This window comes from Pangasianodon hypophthalmus, chromosome 5, assembly GCF_027358585.1.
Source record: "Pangasianodon hypophthalmus isolate fPanHyp1 chromosome 5, fPanHyp1.pri, whole genome shotgun sequence".
In the NCBI taxonomy this organism is placed as follows: domain Eukaryota; kingdom Metazoa; phylum Chordata; class Actinopteri; order Siluriformes; family Pangasiidae; genus Pangasianodon; species Pangasianodon hypophthalmus.
In genome coordinates, this window is record NC_069714.1 from 22419359 (window position 1) to 22441071 (window position 21713).

Below are 21713 nucleotides of genomic sequence, written 5' to 3' on the forward strand. Positions count from 1 at the left end.
ATTTATTGGTCAGACCTTTGAGAAAACACTCACCCAGTCCACTATCAAAATCTTGCTGACATTCAGTCGCTGCTGGAGGAGTTTGGCTGCGATGGCGACAGAGTTGAAATAACAGAATCCCCTGTTATTGCAAAGAGAGAAAAAGTGTAAAAAAGAGAAGAGAGATGGATGAATAAGGGAGCATAGAGAGAACAGGAGAGCAATGCAGTGTGCTGTGTGTAATCCTGTGTAAAGTGGACCCCCTGGTCGAGTGGATTCTCCCATTTCACTAATGACAATTCACCCACAGAGCTCTGGCTACACTTCAGAGTGGAGAGAACAGTGCTTTGGCCTGGCCTACAGCCCATACACAGTGATACACCGCTACACACACACACACACACACACACGCGGCCTCCACTAAGCCTGGCACACTCACCACAGCATTGCAACAGCCATTGGATTTAACCTTTTCCCAAACCCTCAGTGGAACAATAATTTCACTTAACCTTTATGTAATGAGGCCTGTTTAGTAAAAAGGCTTTTCTGTAAAACAAAGAAGGAAGTAGTAATACGGATCACTTACTACGCAGGTATTTAACACACACGCACACACACGCGTATGTACACGCGTGCACACGGATACACAAACAAACGGACACACATACACACAGACGCAGACTCAGACACACACTCTCAGAGACACAGATACACACACACGCACACACACAGACACAGAGAGACTGAGCAACTGAAAAACAAGCCCCTGAAAATCTTTCAATCTTTCAGTCATGACATTGCGTCAGTATGTTCTCAAAAGTAACGAGCATGTCAGAATAATACGAGGTTTCAATAATATCACTGCTGAATTCCTTTAGAGCAGCCAGGCCTGTGGGATGGGGAAGTCTGCACACTTGGCCAGGATGTTCACCTCAGAGTTGGATTCATTTATGTTTCAATGTGTGTGTGAGAACGATTTACATCATGCTGTATTAGGGTGCTTTCAGATATACAGTGTTTAGTACGTTAGATTCAAACCCTGGTCTGTTTTCTCCCTCAGTGCAGTTTGTTTAGGTTTGTTACTCGGAATCGGACTAAAACAACCGTTCCAAGAGTGTCTAGACTCAGGTCCAGTCAAACTCTAACATGGTTCTATTGCAGTGAGAAAGTGATTCGACCCTGAATCGGCTGAACTGTTGGAAGTGAACCAAACATGCAGTGTATTTTGGGTTGCAGGTGACAATTTTTTTGTAGATACGAGATTCTTAACTGAGCCACGAGGTGCAAACTGAGCCAAAGGACAGAGCTGTAGGCCACAGAAGCATGATGTGTTATAGACCAATGAACAGAAAGAGAAAATAAATGGATGCGATACAAAAAACATTTTAAGGTGCTGTTTATATAATTATTTAATCATTATTTATTCAGCATCTACTCTCTGTTCGCTGTGCTCAAGTTATTTTGGTGATTTCTATGCACACTTGGCAAAGGTTTGTTTACCATCACTGTATTTCTGACCAATGAATGAAAGAGTTTTACTAGTATTTTCAGCTTTCAATTTTTATTGCTTTTTGGTTCATTTATTTAAGGGCAGTGTGTAAGTGCAGTGTGTAAGTGCAGTGTGTAAGTGCAGTGTGTAAAAGTATTAATTTCACTCTGATTCAGACTCTGCAAATGGCCTTACAGACATGAAAGCACCATAAGACTTTCGAGTTTGATTTCGAGTGACGGAACTACGTTTTGTGATATAAAGTGAGGAGAATATCTCAGCTTTCAGGTGATAATAATATTACTGAGCTCCAAATATAACATGTTCGATAACATGTAACATGAGATATAACATCAAATATAACAGGTTTGTTAATTATTTTAATGTTGACTTCTTGACTGATTTTCTTTTAGTCAATTAACCTCAAATGTAGAAACAAAGAAAAAATGTAAGCATATTTATATTATTCTTTTTCCATATATGAAAAGCGACAATTGTATAGTCATGATCTTGACTATACATTAAACAAGCCAATATATTTGACGGTAATATACTGTCATATGTGTATATTAGAGGGTGTTGTATGAACTGACTTCAGATACATGCAGTGAAGCTGATTTAGCTGCGCAGTGAAACAGTGTTTGTATAGCAGTACGGTGATGTGGTTTCTGCAGTGAGGGGAGTGGTACTCACATGGGGGTGCTCTCCTCGGCGTGGTGTCCTGGAGGCCGCACCACAGCAAAACCGTTCTGTAATCACACACCAACACACACAGCTGCGTTAGCTATACCACCACACACTGGACAGAAACCAGCCCACATATGTGCACATGCATGCAGTTTCATACACACCCTAACCCCTGTGATAGTAACACACTGATGTGTGTCTCCCAGCACGATATTCAGTTACTCTAAAGTCTGATGTGGATCTGAGTTCATTAGTTTTCCATTCACGGTGAACGGGTCAGTGGAGGATCATGCTGCAGCTGACCCAAAGGACTAGTGGAAGTGCTGATAACAGAGTGACTGCTCTCAGATCAGTGTGGAAGACTCTCACAGCACAGGGACTTCCCATCCTAATGATGCTGCAGCAGCTGTGCTGTACTGTTTTCCTTCCTTGCTCCAGAGAATATTAATTTAGCACGAGAGAGGGGCTTAGCCGGTATAATGATAGTTCTCAGTGGTGTGTTTGAGTGCGCTGGGCTGGGCTGCGGCTGAGGTGTTGCACTTCTATTTTTGTGTGGGATGACTGGCAGACAGGATGTTATGCACTGATCGTGTGCGCTGAGATCTACAGTCTCACTAGTGATGTGGTTACACACTCAGGAGTGTTTGCATTGGTTGAGACTAGGTTGCTTGCTGTTGACAGGATGCCCAGATATCAGCTGATCTCACACTGACACACACAGATGAACTCCTTCACTCACGATTCAGCTACACAAACACTGAGATCAGCAAATATTAATACTACATTAAGTCGCCTTTTCCCAAAAAGTAACAGACAGGACATAGTGGGACAGAAACAATCTTTGAGTAAGTGATACGATAATTACACAACATTATCAAACGATAATGTTGCAGAATGTTCATACATTTCTCTAATGTTTTCTGCTGGTGTTTGAGCTGTAAGACGGCTGCATTCTATCATAAGATTACATTTCAAATTCCACTGTTAAAATACTTTCATGATGTCTACATATGTGAAGATCAGCAGTGAACAAATCATTAGCACATGACAAACTGATTTTGTGATTTTTTTTTTTTATTCATAGTTGCCTGCAACAAGTAGGTTCAACAAACAGGAAAAAACTATTCCTTATTAACTTTCCAAAAAAAAAAAAAAAAAAGTTTTTTAGTATCTACAGTGGTGTCAAAAAGTCTGAGCACACTAGTGAAAATGGTTTTATTTTGCATTCTTTTCTAATTTAATATGACGATATTCATTATAAATTATATCACTGACAACAACCTGAATGAAAATCAGAATCTCTGAAATTTTTACATACATTTCAGACTTCCTTAGTATACGGTATGTCCCCTTTTTGCTTTAATGTCTTCCAGAAAATCCGAATCCCACCACCTGCTGCACTACTCACACTGGCCTTACATTGGTGTAGTATGTATGGATGATAGATAGTTTTTCAGAATCAAGAAAATGCTGATATGTAGAAACACCAATGAATCCAAACAAACTAACATGCAGTGCTAAGCTGCTGCTAAACTAATGACACTCCCCTGCTATAAGTAACAGCCACAATGCAGTTGTCTTTTATATGACGTGACAATAACGTTTTAGTGAGGGCACACACAATGTGTGTATTAATGAACTTAACTAGCAAACTAGCTCACTGTACATTATTACATTACCCTGGCTAATAGGTCTTGCCCTAGTCAGTTTTCAGGCAACCAAAACATGGGACTGTGCAACACGCTGTAGTGTTTACTTGTCTGGCTAACTAATACATTTTGCTGCAGGTAATTTAAAAATCTACACAGGAATACTTAAAATCCTATGTTCTACTTTTTTCATCATATGAATCTTTTTGGCTGAATGGTTCTGAATAAATGCATATAATTTATGGCATACGTTTTGCAGTAATCTGACTCTTTTTTTGCTGTGGATGAATTTCAAATGTTCTTAGATTATAATGTATGTGTGATAATAAACATTTAATAGAAAGGCATATAAAATCAGCCAAACTGCGTGTTGAAGAGGGCTTAACATCAACAACTTCAGCATGAAAACAAGTAATGGCAGGTGATTTTTTTTCATAGAGCCCATTTAGCCTTAAAAAACGACATTTTCAATATTGATATTGGATTCTTATTTTTTATATTCCATATTTTGTGTAATACAATGCAGACTATAGCACTACTGCTAACACTCACACTGTAGCACTGTGAAAATAGACCTTTTAATATTCAATATTTAAGATGTGCATGTTAATCTTCGCACTTAAAGGTTAATAAACAAAGTGCAATAGTATATAGCAGATGGGAATTAGAATCATTAATAATAATATTAATAATAATAATAAAGTAAGTTCTTGCTTAGTTCTTGCTTAGTGTGGAGTGAGCAGGGAGGTGTGAGGTGTAGGAGTGTGTGTAGGTGCTGATTGAGAAGTAGGGGTGTGGAGTGAGATGTATGTAATGTGAGCGAGCTGCAGAAATGTTGTTATGTGTGTGGAATGTGGAGCTAAAACATATTTAAAATATTCAGTATTCAAACGTATCTGAGCATTAATGAGGCTAGAATTTTACACTGCTACTGACAGGATGAACCGCCACAGTCGTGCTACACCATGGTGGGTGAAATTTCTGTCTCTTTCTTAGGCAAAGACAATCATTTACAGACCGCAATGTTCTCTACTCACTGATCTTTAGCTCAATATTACATTTCTTGGGATTCAAGTAAAAGACCACCTTATTAAACAAAATAAATTTAAAAAACCTTAAAAAAAGATGGAATAAAAACTGTCAGAAACTGTCTGGTTAACACTAGAATTCAAAGTGTTTCCACTGGATAGTGAGATTATAAATCATTACTCTTCTTCAACTATATATTAAAAAGTCAAACACTGCTAAGTGTGTTAAAAGGACATTCTGCATGAGTGTATCGTGAATAATATGCTCATATATATGGTCAGTCTTTATGATTACAGCAGCAGCTCTTAGGTAAAAATCTATAGTATCCAGGTGATATTATATACTGAAGAAAGGGTAAGACTTGGGGAATAAATATTTAGACTCTCCATGTGGGATCAGCCACTGCAGCAGGCTAGTCACAAGTGCGTTTACTGTTAAACCTGTCAGAGATTGCGCCACAGCCATGCAGAAACGCGAGCAACAGAAATTGCCTTAAGGAGAGTTCTGGAGACAGCCGAGTAATAAACCTTCATAGACCTGTAACGTTAAAACCGTTTTTCTTGCACCATACGACAGGGATCATTTACACAACAAATTTAAAAAAGAATTTACGTTTCAACAGATTTGCATTAGGTGACTGAAAGGAGTATGTGAAGGCTTAATCACGTAAGTGTGGACTATAAAAATTTATTAACTTCAAATACGAGTAAACAGAGAAGCTTGTTCTGACAAGTGAAAAAAGTGAAGATGAGGATGGTGTTACCTTCAGTTCTCCAGATGCCACTTTAAACACCAGCTCCACCACGGAACCGACGGCCAGACGAGCTGCACTGGACGAGTGTACCTCGTTCCAGATAGTGTCACTGTCCACCTGCACAAACACAACAAGTGTACATAAACATCAACACTGTACAGTGGTTTTAAATAAATAAATAAATAAATAAAGTGATTGTGTAGTTAAAGGATATATTGGTTAAGTTAAGCAGCATTTTAAAGCATACTGATACTTAAACAATCCAAAACTGAGACAAAAACACTTTTGATGCTACAGCATAGAGAACTGATGTGTGATATTTGCTTGGGCTGATGCCACAGTACACACTGCTGACTAATATTCACACACAACAGTAGAAGTCAGGCCTTGCTTACACACTGCACTGTGTAAACACCAGCTTTGTCACCTCAACACCTGCTAGATGGCTTTAGTGCTCAAAAAGCAAGCTGAGAAATCTGCACTCCTAAAGTTAAACAGATTCCTGTTGTCCACCGCAACTTCCTGGCCAAGCGTCCACGTCAAGGTTTCTCATTTTGCGTGTTCCGAGATGCTTTTCTGCTCATCACGGTTGTACAGAGTGGTTATTTGAGTTATGCATGAAAGTTCCAGGAGATCAACAGTTTCTGAAAATTTATGGGTGTAACAATACACGATTCGATTCAATTTACAATACTGTCTTTATGATTTCTATTCAATTTGAGTTGATTGGCAGATTATTTTGAAAAAAAAAAGAAGAAAAATTATGACTGAAAAGACTCCTTTTTATTTCTGAATCAAACAATTTAAAACAATATGCATTTTGTCTGCGTTAAATTACATAAATCAAAAATTGCTACGAAAGGAGGTTTAATATTGTAATCAAAATGTAATACAGATTCACTATATCTTAAAAATAAATTTATAAATTCTCCCCAAAGTTTTGATTGAATAAACAAAGTGTCTGGCTTGGGAAAATGACTGCCTGAAACATAATGAGATATGAAATATTCAAACCAGCCTGTCTGGCACCACAGTAAAAGGTCACTGAGATGACATTTCTCCCCATTCTGATGTTGCTGCAAGATGGGTGTTTTTAAATATTGTGGAACTGCAATGGGTATTAAAAAAAAAAAATCTTGAGAAATGTTGGGGAAAAAAGTAAAATACGGAATTATTTGGTGATTCATTCTCTAATCCCCAGTATACTTGGTGTAAATGAGAATGCAGTGTAAAGTTCCTGAAAAGCAAATTCTACCAAATCCAACAGATGTATAGTTATGCATCATATCCTGTGTGCCAAATGGGAATGTGTGCAAATCTACTAAATAACTGCTTACAAGCCACAAGTTTGAAACACAAACATTAGCAACAAATATGAAAATGTCTCAGGTTTGAATCATATAAAAACAAGATGCTTCTCTTGAGAGTCTGAAAGTGGGAAGAGAACATGGCAGGTGAGTGGAGCATTTATTCAGTGCCATGCAGGGTAAACATTAGCGGGAAAAAACCTGGCAGGAGGACTGTGTGTGTATATGTGTGTGTCATCCAAGTGTGGACACAGAGAACACTCATTCATCAGTCACTACTCATTATTCCAACACACGCCTGTCCTACGGCCTGCAATTACTCCAGCCTGGCCCTGGCCCATGAACACACACACACACACACACACACACACACACACACCATACAGAAATGGACACGTGCACATACAAAATGCACCTCCAACGTAAAAGCCCAGGGACTCGTTCATGTTCATTTGGAGTCAGCTCTTAAGCAGGTGTCCTCGACGCAGAGCAACGTTACAACCAACCGCCGTCAAAGACAACCTTCCATTACATCAGCTGCCTTATTTAGCTTAACGTCTTCCACTAAAGCAGAGAGGGTGAATACACTCATTTCAGCATGTACGCTGCTGGATTAGCGTGTACAGAGAACAATGTTCTCCTCGTGTTGTGTGCACGTCGGGGAGGTTGAAATCTCAGAGCGGGGGACAAGCCGTGAACCGAGAGGCTGAGGGTTCGCAGGGTAACTCCCTGGGGCTCCCTTTGTGCATACATATTCGCTAGCAATTTATGAATTTCATTGCAATGGCATGAACGCTCAAGGGCAGCGTTTAAAAAAAAAAAAAAAAAAAAAGTAGCCTTTCAAGCCGGGCCAAGAATGACTCTGTCACGAATTACAAGCCTGTGGTGAATTTACAGTTCTAAAAAAAAAATAAAATAAAGTAAGAGAGCAGAAACCAAGTGCGAGGTCAAGGGAAAGAGCGTGGATGAATAAAGGGAATAGATACATGAGCAAGCACAACATGAAAAACAGAAACTGGAGACACAGATTGTATAGTGACAGATCACACAGAACTGAGAGCAGAGAGATGTGTATTATGTGTATGTCTGAATAAACACAGGCAACAAAATAGTGTGTGAGAGGAAAAAGAGAAACAGAGGAAAAAGAGCCTCTTAATGGACAGAGATTTGGGGTGGGGTGGAGGAGGGGGGCTAGCGATGGAATGAAGAAAGGCAGTCTCTCCCGACTCTGACAGGCTAATTTTCAGAGCGGAGGCTAGCTGTGGAGACGCAGGAAGACAACAATTTTGTTCCATTTCCATAAAAGAGTCCAGAGACCTTCTGTTTCTCACCAAGCTGCACCGGGTCTACTGCAGCAGCCTGCCAGGCCCGCCTGCTATTCATCACCCAGCAAACAGCGCTGATGGGGGTTAACCTACATCCCTTCAGCCACATCACATACACACCTTCATTACTCCAGCGCTCACATCCCACAGCCACAGCTCATTAATAAATACTATACATGTACACTCTTCAAGAGGGACACTGATGAAAGTACACTAGTGTTTTTGAAGTTAATCTCCATCCAGCACAGCTGCAGTGTACATGTGATTACCGTAAAGAAGATTTTCAATACATCTAATTAGAACGAGAGATGGCACCAGTATAGGAATCGGGTCGATACCAGCAAAAAACAGTGGAGCAGACTGGATCATTGGAGAAAACATATCAGACTGTATGTCAGACAATGACTGCAACTGGATTTGGAAAAGAAATTATTTTTGGAAATTGAAATGTTTACATATAGAGAGACTTGACTTCTTTATTTTTATTCTATTTATATTTTATGATATATACAATGTAAGGGATTTTTGCATGAATGAGTTTAACCAGGAAGAGCTTTGTTTAAAAAACAAAAGTTAACTTAGCAGTTTTTAAAAAACATTTTTAACTTAGCAGTTTTTAAATAAATAAATAAAATAAAATAAAATATCGGATGGGTATCGGGTTTGGCTGATACTCAAGGTTTCAGTATTGGTATTGGAGAAGACAGTGGTATAGTGCCATCTCTACTTATAACAGAACTACTGGGGGAGATAGGGAGGTCATCAATAAACATTTATACAAAAAGCATGTTTTTGTAAAATGCTTCTAAGATTTACAGATATTTGTAAATTAAAGACTGTATTTTGGAAAATATTGAAAAATTTAATTTTATAAATTGTCCTGAAGATGACAGTGTATCGGACAACCTAAAGTTACAGCTTTAGGTTTGACAGTTGAAATAAAATAAATACCAATTCCCCAAAAATATTTGTATTATGAGTGAGTTTTGCATTTTTCCGAGTACAGGAGAAGGTGCTGAAATCCTTGTGCGTGGTAATTCACAAACACTACAGATGTGGTGGATGGAGTTTAGATAAAAAAAAAAAAAGCTGGCCTATTCATTTAGACATGGAAGGAAACAGCCATCAAAAATACACAAGAGATTCTGGACTGCAGAATAGACACAGCCTTGCTCACTCAGCACTGGAGAAGCGGCCATCCATTCATCCAAAAGATCACACACACTCGAAATATCAAGCACACTGCAACTCAGATACACACCTTGTCTCAGCACACACACAGTATTTCATAATACAAAAGATTAGCCCTAACTCCACTGCATTCACACACACACACACACACAGCTTGTTTATAGAAAACATCTGGACACAATTACCCGCTCGGCGGAAAGCACAGCAACAGTTTTTGTTGCCGCTAGAGTTTCGGGGGTGGGGGTCTCGCTGGAGAACAAACAGTCCCATTATTTACACACGCGAATAAGAGAAGGAGAGAGAGAAACTTACCCCGATGCCCCCACAGGGCAACCTCACAAACATGGGTGTCACAGAGCCTGCAGAGAAGAAGAGAAAGAGAGAAAGAGGTGATGATCACCTTTTAGGACCCCTGAGGTCTTCCAAAGTACAGATTTCATCAAGTGGGTAATGTGAGTGTTGCCCCCAACTGTCTGTCTGATTCTGTGAAAAATGAGATTGACAGGTAGAGTTCTCACTCTGAGAACACGCTGCCCATCACTGAGCTCATGGAGTGCAGAGAGAGAGAGAGAGAGAGAGAGAGAGAGAGAGAGAGAGAGGAGTGGAGTGGAGTGGGCGAGCTTCACTGTGTGTGTGTGTGTGTGTGTGTGTGCGTGTGTGTTGATCAACTGCAGCACAGGACCTAATGATAAACCACATGGGAGGTGTGTTTAATCGCTGAACATTGTTTGATCACTGAATGAAAAGCATGGCAGTGGTTGAAGTCATGGAAAACTGCATGAGGCTCCCTGGTGGCCTTGATGGACAGCTCTGGGGCACATTCAAATCTGATGAAAGCCAAAAGGGGGAAACGGTGCTGTTTGGAAAAACAAGCTTTGAGGAGGAATTGGGTCTAGTGTGAAGAGCTGAAAACAGACCTAATACTACAGAGGCTGCAGTGTCATTAGTGGGGAAGTGGGATGTGTGTGTCTGTGTGTATGTGCGTATGTGAGATTGTGACAGTGTGGGTGGGAGGGAATGCTGATTAGTCACACACACACTCACTGAGAGAAGGAATCATTAAAACGCCTCCTTCTCATTCAGCCAGGGCAGGTCATTTGTATATAGATACGCATATGTGTCAGTATGTGTGTGTGAGTGTGTGTGTGTCTTACTGTCTAATTTCTGTCTCAGTGGGTTGGTCCCGTAAAGCAGCACGTGAGCTTCAGAGTGGACTGTCTGCAGCTCCTCTAGTGTGGCCTTCCTGCCCCGGATACACTGTACGCACACACATACATAATTTGCATCAGTTTCAAGTATCTTACAAAATTATTTCTTCAAAACAGCAGTCTGTAATTTTCAGAGCCCTCTGCTTCCCGCGAGGTGAACTGCAACTGCAATTAAAACCTTGTCTGGTCTTCTAAATCCATCCCTCCCTTCTGTCGAAACTACACATCATTGTGAACTGCTTCTTTAAGGAAAAGGGAAAAGTGAGCAGCTATGTTCCACATGAAGGCGGCGCAAACTTCCAGGCCAGAAAAACAAAAAGCTGTTAATTAAGAAACTAATGAGACCCATTGCAGGGCAAGATTGCGAATCAAGGTCTCAGATCCATATATGATTACTACAAGTCTAGGTACAATTTTACAAATTACAAACTGCAAATTACAAAAAGTACAGAAATATCAGTTATGAGTAAGTGTCAGAGGCTTATTGTGGTAGATTAGGGTTCAAATCCCAGGATGGCCCCAGGCTGCCACTGCTGCACCCCTGAGCAAGACCCTTACCCCTAAGTTCGACAAAGCAACAGGTGAACGTTCATGTTCTATGTATGTGCACAGAGCCACAATTTCAGCAAGAGCAGCAAGCAACATTTGAACTGAAATTTTTTTCAATTCTGTGCAAATTATGGATGCCACTATAAAGCAACAAATCCAGACGACTGGCTCTGATGATTACTCGGACCAGTACTATGGAGTGCGTGGTCCATTATTTTAAACTTCCCCACTTGCACATTTAGCTCCGACCTGCAATCTGTTCTCATTTACTGTCTGATACACGAAATGGAAGAAAACAATAGTCTCAAAGCGACATGAGCACCTTGTGGCTTGCTTGTGTGAATGTGTATGTTTGGATTGCATCTTGTATAACTAGTACATCCCTTCCCCTAAATGCGTCTATTAATATAAATATTAATGTTGTGTACATTATCATGATATCAAAACCGTGTCCTGTTTCTCCCTTAAGGTCTGTGCTGAAGTCTGCAGTAGGTGTAAGAACACAGCATCAGGTTTCAGTCCGGATGTGCTCGGCACCAGAACAAAGCGCCACAGCAGGAAAGCTGCGGCTCTACAATAACGTGAGCTGTGGCACTCAGCCAGACCATGAGGGGTTCTCTGAGGAGTCTGAGAGAGCCAGAGCCGCTCACCTGCGCGCACGTATGTGTGTGTGTGTGAGCTGTGGTGACACCTGCAGCAGCAGAGGGTGGGTTAACTCTTGGGTTTAACAGCACATGCAGTTAAAATGGGCCCTCTGGGGCCCAGGCTGTGGCTGGCAGCAGCCTGAAATGGCTCCACTGTCTTTAAGGGCCCCCCTGCTGTAGATTAGGGGGTATTAGAGTCATGACTGCCTTTAATTGTGGCCCAATTCTGTGTTCCCATCTCCCAGAACAATAAACAATCTCACAGAAGAGCTAACTACACCCACTTCCCATACCATGCAGAAAGAGACAGACAGGGAGGAGGAGGTAGAGAGAGAGGGAGGGAGAGGTAGAGAGACTCAGACCCTCGCTAATGTTGCTGTGCCTTGTTTACTTGTTTGTTTGTAGGAAACAGAGACGGCAGCTATGCGACTGGCTAATAGCCGTGACGCAATGGAGCCCAGAGGAGGAGAAGAGCGTGGTGGGAGAGATTAGAACCAGTTAGAGCTATTAAACTTCGGTTTGGGCTTAGTCACCGCACGTCAGTGGCCCACATGATGCCAGAGAGGAGGAATGACCCACTGCAGGTGTCGCCACGCTGGACTCGGGGCTATAAAAGTGCCATGTGCAACAGTGCTCATTTAGGGGTTTTCTGCCTTCCACTGTGGAACGAAAACTCATCCTAGAACATCTGAGGTGAATAAAATAACCCAAAAACTATACATTTATTTCTTTATTGCAGCTTCTTGTGGTGGTTTCCCAAAAGAATCATCATGCAATAGGATTAGGGCTGGGCAAAATGATAAAATATATGATATGATAAGATATTGTGATAAACTATGTAATAATACAATTCTCGGAAATATTGCTGGTATATGAACTGCTTTGTCTCACATTTGATCGCATTATGCATTAAAAAAATTCTGACTGGAAGTGGCTGATTTGATGTCACAATTTTGTACTGAATCTATAAAACTGTACAATATTAATTTACAAAATGGATGGTTCTGATTCTATATTCTGACAGGCTAAGCCACGTTTGAAGCCATTGTAAAATCCTTGATATACACACAACTGTGACTGCATCACAATAACTGAATTCTGTATTAATGCATTATTGGTTTTAAACCAATAAAATTTTTACACTTAAGATATTGTTTTGTACATAAAATAGCCAAATATTTGACAGCTGTGTTCTTTAGCAACCAAAGTTTTACTGTTTTGCTGGCAGCTATATCTCATGATGCATATTATGCATCAGATAAATGTCTGGTCAAATATTATGCTAGTTGATATAGTATGTCTATATCATCCCATCCCTACACAAAAGCCTCTCTCTCTCTCTCTCTCTCTCTATATATATATATATATATATATATATATATATATATATATATATATATATGTATATATATATTCATTCATTCATTCCCAGGTAAACCAGTATTACTGCCTGCACTGTCACTCAATTTGCAAGGAGATCTTCAGCTCAATCACACCACTGTAGTCATTATGTGTTACACCTTGACCAGTCCTGGCACTCAAGTCTGAATCCTGGGATGTACTGAAAGACTTTGACCTTTGTTTGTGATTTGTAATTGTGGCTTTATAGCACCCTCTAGAGAAAAGAAAAGACACTGCACTCAAAGAAACATCCCAATTATCACTTTCGTGAGAACTGTATTATTCTTTCCTGCATCTACAGTATAGTATCCTCTTTATCCTGTCAGGGTTGCATCTGAAGACTATCCTGGGAAGGCACTCCCCCACACCTAGGGGCAATGAAGAGTGTCCAATCATACTACTAGCATGTTATTGAAAAGTGGGAGAAAACCCACATGGACACGAGGAGAACATGCAAAACTCCACGAGAAAGGAACTGTGACTCATGGTTTGAACCCTGGATGCTCACAATTTAAGTATGAATGCTATTTCCTTAGTTTACTATCTTCATAAATCTGTGAGAGGAGTTTTTGAGACTAATCTGATGATTTTATTGTGTGTCCCAAGTTTGCTACCTCACACTTGCTGCGCAGTCCGGTCTCCTGCAGTCTGGACCAGATACTCTGGATTCGGCCCGCGTGCTCTGGGTGGGTGTTAGTGTTGCCACACATACACTGGTGTTTCTGCATTAGTGTGTCATACACCAGCCCTGTGAGTATACACACACACACACACACACACACACACAAGTAGAGAGAACCTTCATCAACAAATTTGAGACTTAACAAGGTACCACTGTAACAAGAGCAACATAAAGTTAACCATGCAAACAAAGCAACTCGTTAAACTATAAATGCACAAATGAGGACACTGTATTAATACCACCATCACGAACACTCGAATATTCTAATACGTTTGGATGAAAATATGGACACGCACTCTCTCACACACTTTCTCACTCACTCACACGTTTCTTTCACAAGGGATGGACAGAGCTTTTTTTGTATGATGAATATCTGTAAAGACCTGTAAAGACATGTTTGTCCTTTCAGCATGTTTTGAGAGTGTGAGACAATCAGAGACAACAGAGACAACAGAGAACAAGATTACTTTAGGAACAACCCATTAGTCATAATAACTCACAGAGAGAGAGAACAGAGAGAGAGAGAGACAAGTGAGAAAGAGACAGACAGAAATAGAGAGAAAAGGAGAGAGAAAGAAAGACCGACACAGAGAAAATATGTGTGTGTGTGTGTGTGTGTGTGTGAGAGTGAGAGAGAGAGAGAGAGAGAGAGAGAGAGAGAGAGCTGGACTTACAGTGCTCTAGTACGTGCAGGTACAAACAAATCACTGAAATAATTGCATTTATTTATTGCAATTGGAATAATTGCATATAATTGTAGCCAATAAATACATTACAAAAATAATTACAATTAATTAAAGTAATTATTAAAATAACTGCAAATATTTCACCTTCACCACCACCACCACAGGGTGGCGCCAGTGAATCTAAGCACCTTAAGGGCAACATTGAAATGAAAATCAAAATTTTTCTTCCAGTGAGAAAAAAAAAGTGAATTTGATTGTGAAAAGCAGGCTTTCCAAAACTAACATGGAGTCAGATGAGGATTATGATACACAGCTGTGGGAAAAGAAGGTTTAACATGACACAATATTAAAGATTCCTTATTTTTATCCCCTCTTGAGTGTAACTGCATTGTCATTAGGTATTCTCTTTGATTTCAGGTTGTCTCTAATGAGATCAGGCCATAGCAGTTTGTGTGAGCCTGTGGTGCTGTTTGGTTCACTGGATTATTTTTGAATATCAATGTGGTGGTGGTGGTACTGACCGGTGGTGAAGCGCGGCTTAGCCGGAGGCTCCTGCACTACAATCGGGAATGTGGCAGAGGCTGGAGAAGACTGAGCTCTGGACAGGGGGCGGTGCCCTGGTAAAGTGACGGACAGGCCAGCGGCCTCCATCGATGCCTGGTAGTTTCTTAGCTGATGGATCCTCTGCTGTTCCAAAAGGAGAGCCTGCTGCTCAGAGACAGGGGGAAAACACAGCCATACTGGGGGTTCAGAACAAAGACAAGAAATGTCGGAGGCATTTAGCGATGAAGTGTGGTTCTTGAATAAACCTGCAGATACAAAACGCTACCAGAAGATGGCGATCTTTACATGATATTGGCCCAAGGGTCCAACAGTGATATGCAAGCAAAAAAGTCAAATGTGTGTCCAATTTTATGTGCTATATACAAATTATAAATCTAAATATTTTGTGTGAAATAGAAGCAATATTGCCCTTTTACGATTACGCACGTGTTCACAATTTTTTCAAGATCGATTTTTACCAATATACGTTCATTCTCAAGGCATCATAACCTAAAGAAATCACCCACAGCTTCAATGTTCAGTCTTGCTATTTCTCATCGATTGTATTATAAAAAGAGGAAAACATGAAATCTGAATGTATTAGGTCTACTAGTGCAGACATTTTCTAATGTTCATGTTAACATACCTTAATATGCAAAAAGGATACGCATACATTTTCCAAAACCCAAAAACTTTCCACTACTTTCCAGACCTGCACATCAACCCTGAAAAAAGGAAGCCTATTTTGGCATATAGATGCTACATTACCCAGAATGCCTCCCTCTGCTGTCACAAACTTGAAAGGCTGTGTAAATCACTGAGAGTGTGTGTGTGTGTGTGTTGGTCTGCAGAGAGATGGATACTGCAGAGACACACTTCATGGCTCCTAAACCTCAGCTCACTCCTGCTGACTGAAACACACAGTCTTAGCTAGTGGAATCAGTGGAGCGGGGGTGTGCTGAGACACGGTGGTGTGTGCATGCGCGTCTGTAGGTTCAATCGTGACTGTGTGGGTGTCAGTTATTTTTAAGCCTGAGCCAAAAACTGATATACCGCGCAGTACACATTCAAATGCCAATAGCAGACTGAGATGAAATTTAATCACTAATATCTCAGTACATCTTAACTACAAATAATTGAAACACAAGGCAACATTTAGGCTTTAGTTAGAAGGAATGCTCTTCCACCTGCACCTCTCCCAAGTGTCTGACCTGTCTGAAGATCAGCTCGTGCTCTGCCTGTCTCTCTCGCTGCTGCAGCTCCTCCTCCAGTTGATCAGGAGGCTCCTGTTTGATGGTGACTCCACGTGGCAGGCCTTCGGCTGGGTCGTTCAGAGCCTGATGCTCTCTCAGCTCCTCCTCTGTCTCCTCCGGGTGACTCTCATGCTGCCTGCCTGGCTCATTTGGTTTAGTGGCCATAATCTACAAAGATTAAAGTGAAACATATATGCATCAGGACTGTTCTCTGTATTGCACTGGCATCCATGAACCTCCCCTGGCTGTCTGAACATCTGACTCACTAACTGTCTACAAACAAAGACTCAGAACTGAAATGAGCACTCACTTTTAAAATGTTTTTGTTGCTGTACTAACTCATAAATTCCACTCTAACAGGGTTTCAGCTTGATAGTATTCTTAGGCCCTGACCTATTTGTACTCATATGAGGATGTTTTGATGTGGAGTAAAAAGCACTTCTGCTCAGACACTCTGGACAAGAGAGTCTGCTAAACGCTGTAATGTAAATGAAACTGCATTTTGAGGACATCAGGTGTGGTACTACACTCTAGAACAATATCTAATATACACTCAGGTCCATAAATATTTGGACACAAAGTTATTGTTATTTTAGCTTTGTCTATCACAGTATATAGGAGCTGAAATTAAATATTGAACATAGGCTCAAAGTGTGGACTTCCAGTTTTAATTTAAGTGTATTTACTTCCAAATCAAGCAAACAGTGTAGGAATCACAGCACTATGTATATGTGCCCCTCCCTTTTAATGGACCAAATGTAATTTAACAAACCATAAATTAAATTGTCATTTTTAGTAGTGGCAAATCCAATGTAGTCAATGGCTGCCTGAAATCTGGAACCCATACACATCACCAGCTGCTGGATTTCTTCTCTCGTGAGGCTCTGCCAGGCCTTTACTGCAGCTGTCTTTAGTTCCTGCTTGTTCTTAAGGTGTTTTGCCTTCAGGAAGTGAAATGCACCTTCAGGTCAGGTGACTGACTTGGCCATTGCATTCGCTTCTTTGCCTTAAAAAGTCTTGGGTTACTTTCGGAGTATGCCTCGAGTCATTGTCCGTCTGCACTGTAAAGCGCCGTCCAATGGGTTCTGAAGTGTTTGGCTGAATGTGAGCACATAATATAGCCCTATACTCTTCCAAATTCATCCTGCTGCTTTTGTCAGCAGTCATATCACCATGCAAATGTTGCACTTGAAATCAACTCTATACCTTTTATCTGCTTAATTCTAAGTGAATTAAGGAGGGAATAACATACCTGCCCATGGAACAGATGAGCAACCAACTGTCCAATTACTTTTAAGTCCCTTAAAAGGGGTGGGACCTCATATAAAAATGCTGTAATTCCTGCATTACAGCATTTTTAAACACCCTCAAATTTAAGCTGAAAGTCTGCACTTTGAACTCATGATTTAATATCAACTCCAATATAATGTGGTAGAGAGTTAAAATAACAATAACTTTGTCAATGTCCAACTATTTATGGACCTGACTGTATGTAATCTGATATTTCACAATCTTTTATACAATGCTGCAATATCACAGTGGAAGATATGCACACATCTGCAGAGTAACTGAACCTGATCTGTAAAAAGCATTTTGTTGCTTCACTACATTTCATTTTGCTAAGCAACTAAAAGCCTAGAAAGAAACTTCTACACGGTCACATGTACTGCTTTACGGCCATGCAGAGATCTGCTTATTGAGTGTTACACACAAGTTGCAAAGTAAGGTGCTAGGTCTCTCCTATTGCATAACCTCCAATTTGTGATTGTTAAGGCTAACACATGCTTTCCACAAGACGACACAAGCCATCTGAACACAATTACATTTACATATTTGGCTGACACTTTAATCCAGAGTGATTTACAGTTGAGACAGGATATATCTGAGCAGTTGAGGGTTTTGCTTAAGGACCCAACAGTGGAAGCTTGGCAGTGCTGGGATTTGAACCCTTAACCTTCTGATGCCTTAACCACTGAGCCACAACTGCCACTGCCAACACACTTGGAGGACTGCATGAAGTTGTCCTAACAGACATCTACGATTGGCAAGTATATGATTAACAGGGGAAAAAAAGAACACCATCCCTCACACATCTTGGAGTGCAGGCCTGTACTACAGTCGTTCAGGTCTGATTTAAAGCGTCAGAACTTTTTACGCTGATTCCTTGCTCAATCGAACTTGATTTCCATGAAACATATTGTTTCTGATGGCTTTGTCAGCATCGCTAACACTCAACAGTGTTATTTACAGAGAAGCAATTACAGATAATTAACTACAGAGAAGCACAACTAGTGCTGAAGACTGGCGAGTCAGCAGGCTGTGAGAGTCGTCAGCACTCGCTCCGGGACCAGCGCAGGATCTGTTACTGAAGAGCAAAAAGGTGAAACTCACCACAGGAGCTCTTCAGACACTAAACCATGAGAAACATCTTACACACACACAGGCCAGCAATACGATCTCACAATAACACACAACTCCTGTGCCGAGAAACTGAAACAAGGGCATGTCATAACACAGAGTGCAGAGTGAGAGAGAAGAGGGGAGGACAGAGATACGAGGGGAAAAATGCAGGAGGCTTTTGTTCTTTTATGGTTGCTGACACTCCACCCTCGAATCTGCCTGCTTTCTGGAGAACCTGCCTCCTGCCCTATCGCCACGGCAAGATCACACACACCCCTACACACACACACACACACACACACACACACACACACACACACACACACACACACAAACATGGGAACTGGAGCCAACGCTGGCAACAACACAGCATTGTGGCTCTGAGCCAAGGGAACATCTTTGACGTCAGAGTGCTTGGCAATGCCGCATCCCTGTCCTCAGTTCTCCAAACAAACTTTGCTTTTTTCAATTTTCTTTCTTTCCGCACCCCCCCTCCCCCTGCATTGTTGCTCTTTTCACATTCTTACTCATTTAAAGTGGAAATTCACCGTGGCTGAGTGGCTATGTAAGCAGTGATTAAGCTGCTCCTTGCACAATGTAAAGGAAAAGTAGAAAGACAGCAAAAAAAGCTGGACAAATTAAATAAAAGATTAAACACATCTCAGAATGAGAAGTAAAGTTTTTCCATTAAGCAGCTAGCTACAAAAATAGCTAATGCATACACAGAATGCTGCAGACACAGACAAACACTGGATATATGTGTAGTATGTATATAGTGAAGTGCAAACTAAACACAGATCAGTAAAACATGCAGAAAATGCAGCTGTATGAGACTAAGAGTCTTCCTGGCTGTAAGCACTTCACATGCTCGTGTGGTGCGCATATCTTTCTCGCAGCAGATTCTAACTGTGCACGTAAACAGGGGAAATGCCACAGAGGTATTACATTCCTTTAACGTCTGCAGTGTGAGCGGCAAACAACGCCACTTCCAGAAGAGAGCTGTTTAGTGAAAGCTTCTCCTCATCCTGGGAGCTCGGCCTGCTTACGAAAGCCACCTCTCATCTCCAGCCTGTACGTGTGTGTGCGCGCGCGTGTGTGTATGTATATCATATGGCTAAGCAGTGGTAACATCAGCCCTCTCCAGATCGTACACTGCGTCAGACATACGACACACAACGCAGGGAGGAGGGGGCTATTATTTTTTTTCCCCTTTTGTCTGCTTAATGCTCTGGCAACAGTTGTTATCTAAAATGCATGAATATGAGAGAGAGAGAGAGAGAGAGAGAGAGGAGCAAGTTAGATGGAGAAAGATTGAGGACTGCTGGAAGGAGAAGGACAAAATAAGAGAAGGTTAGAGGAAAACAGTGTGGCAGAGAAAAAGAGAGAGAAAGGGAGAGGAAGAGAGAGACAGTTGAATAAGAAAAATTGAGAAGAGAGTGACAGAAGAGAGAGGAGATGGGAGAGAGAGATGGTGAGTGTAAGGGGGATAGAGGGAAAACAGCATAACAAAAAGAGAGATAAAGACAGGGAGAACAGGGCAAGATGAATAATGGAAAAGGAGAAGAGAGTTACAGAAAGAGAGAGGGAGATAGTGAAAAAGACAGGGAGTGAGAGGATGAGAGATAGGGAGAGAGGAACAAGGAGAAAGAGGAAGAGAGAGAAACGAGCAACAAGACAGAGGGAAACAGAAAGCAAAAGAAAGGGAGGCAGAAACGAGAGAGAGAGAGAAGGAGGGACAGGTAGAGAGGAAAAAGGAGAGAAGGAAAGGGACAGAAAGAGAACGAGAGGGAGAGAGTGACAAAGAAAGGGAGAGGGAGACAGACAGGGAGAGAGAAAGAATGAGGGGGAAAAATCATCACTGGAGTAATTCTCTACGCCCACACTCATCTCATGACACTGCATTAAGAGCGCAGCACACACACACACACACAAACACACACACACACACACACAAACACACACAAACACACACAAACACACTCACATACACAGCCACACTCAGTCAGCTTCCACTGTGACCAAATAAGGGATGTGCATCCTCCTGGTTGCCATAGTGACAAGGGAACTACAGGGAGAGACAAGACAGAAAGAAGGGAAGGGAAAGGAAGAAGAGAGAAAGTAAGAGAATGGATGGAGGGATGGAGGGTTTGTACCTTGCTGATGTGGAGCTGCTGCTGCTGGAAGTGCTGTTTCTGTTTGACCAGGAACTGCTGGTGCTGCTGCTGGACCACAAGCTGCTGCAGGGCCTGTGAGTTCTGGGGCAGCGGCGCTGACTGGGTTCGACCCAACGGCCGGTGAGGACGCAGCTTATGGATGGAGGGAGACTGCAGGGGCAGACCACTCAGACCTGGATGGAGACACACACACACACACACACACACACACACACACATTCAAAATTTTGTACTACCCCAGGATTATGGTCATCTCATCCAACCATAATCTCATCCTCTTGTTCATTCATCCACCTATCCTTTCACCCATGCACTCTGTTGTCCATCTATTCATCCATCCTCTTATCCACTCATCCTTTAATTGACCAATCTATCCATCCACCCCAACTGTCCATCCATCTTCCCATATCCACCCATTATCTCATCATTTTATCCATCCACCATCCTCTCATCCATCCATCCCTCCTTCCATCCATCCTCTCATCTTCTCATCCATCCATCTACCCATCCTTGCATTCATTGATTCATCCTCAGATCTATCCAGTCATCCATCCATCTATCCATCCATCAATCCACATTGCACAATGAAACTGAATTGCAATTCCATGCCTTGATTTGTACCAAGTATATACATAAAAAGGCAAAGTGTATTTGTACACAAGACAAGAGTACCGCAAGTGTAGTGTTGCCATAAATATATGCAGTGTATGGAAATTATGATGGAAAGCTTCATCATAAATTATAAATGTACTACATAGAATGT

At 41.3% G+C, this 21713-nt stretch overlaps 1 protein-coding gene across 6 annotated transcripts in view; it reads right to left on the reverse strand.

Moving 5' to 3' along the window:
* Nucleotides 1-21713, reverse strand: part of hdac4 (histone deacetylase 4) — a 170276-nt gene that overhangs the window by 25813 nt on the left and 122750 nt on the right. For all 6 annotated transcript variants that reach the window (XM_034304207.2, XM_034304205.2, XM_053234270.1 and 3 more), the window contains 9 exons: nt 20930-21123; nt 16335-16544; nt 15102-15288; nt 13827-13960; nt 10565-10667; nt 9723-9769; nt 5597-5704; nt 2162-2217; nt 34-121 (listed from right to left, as the gene is read on the reverse strand). In XM_034304207.2, the coding sequence (XP_034160098.2) occupies nt 34-121; nt 2162-2217; nt 5597-5704; nt 9723-9769; nt 10565-10667; nt 13827-13960; nt 15102-15288; nt 16335-16544; nt 20930-21123 (1127 nt within the window). The remainder of the gene's footprint in view (nt 1-33; nt 122-2161; nt 2218-5596; nt 5705-9722; nt 9770-10564; nt 10668-13826; nt 13961-15101; nt 15289-16334; nt 16545-20929; nt 21124-21713) is intronic.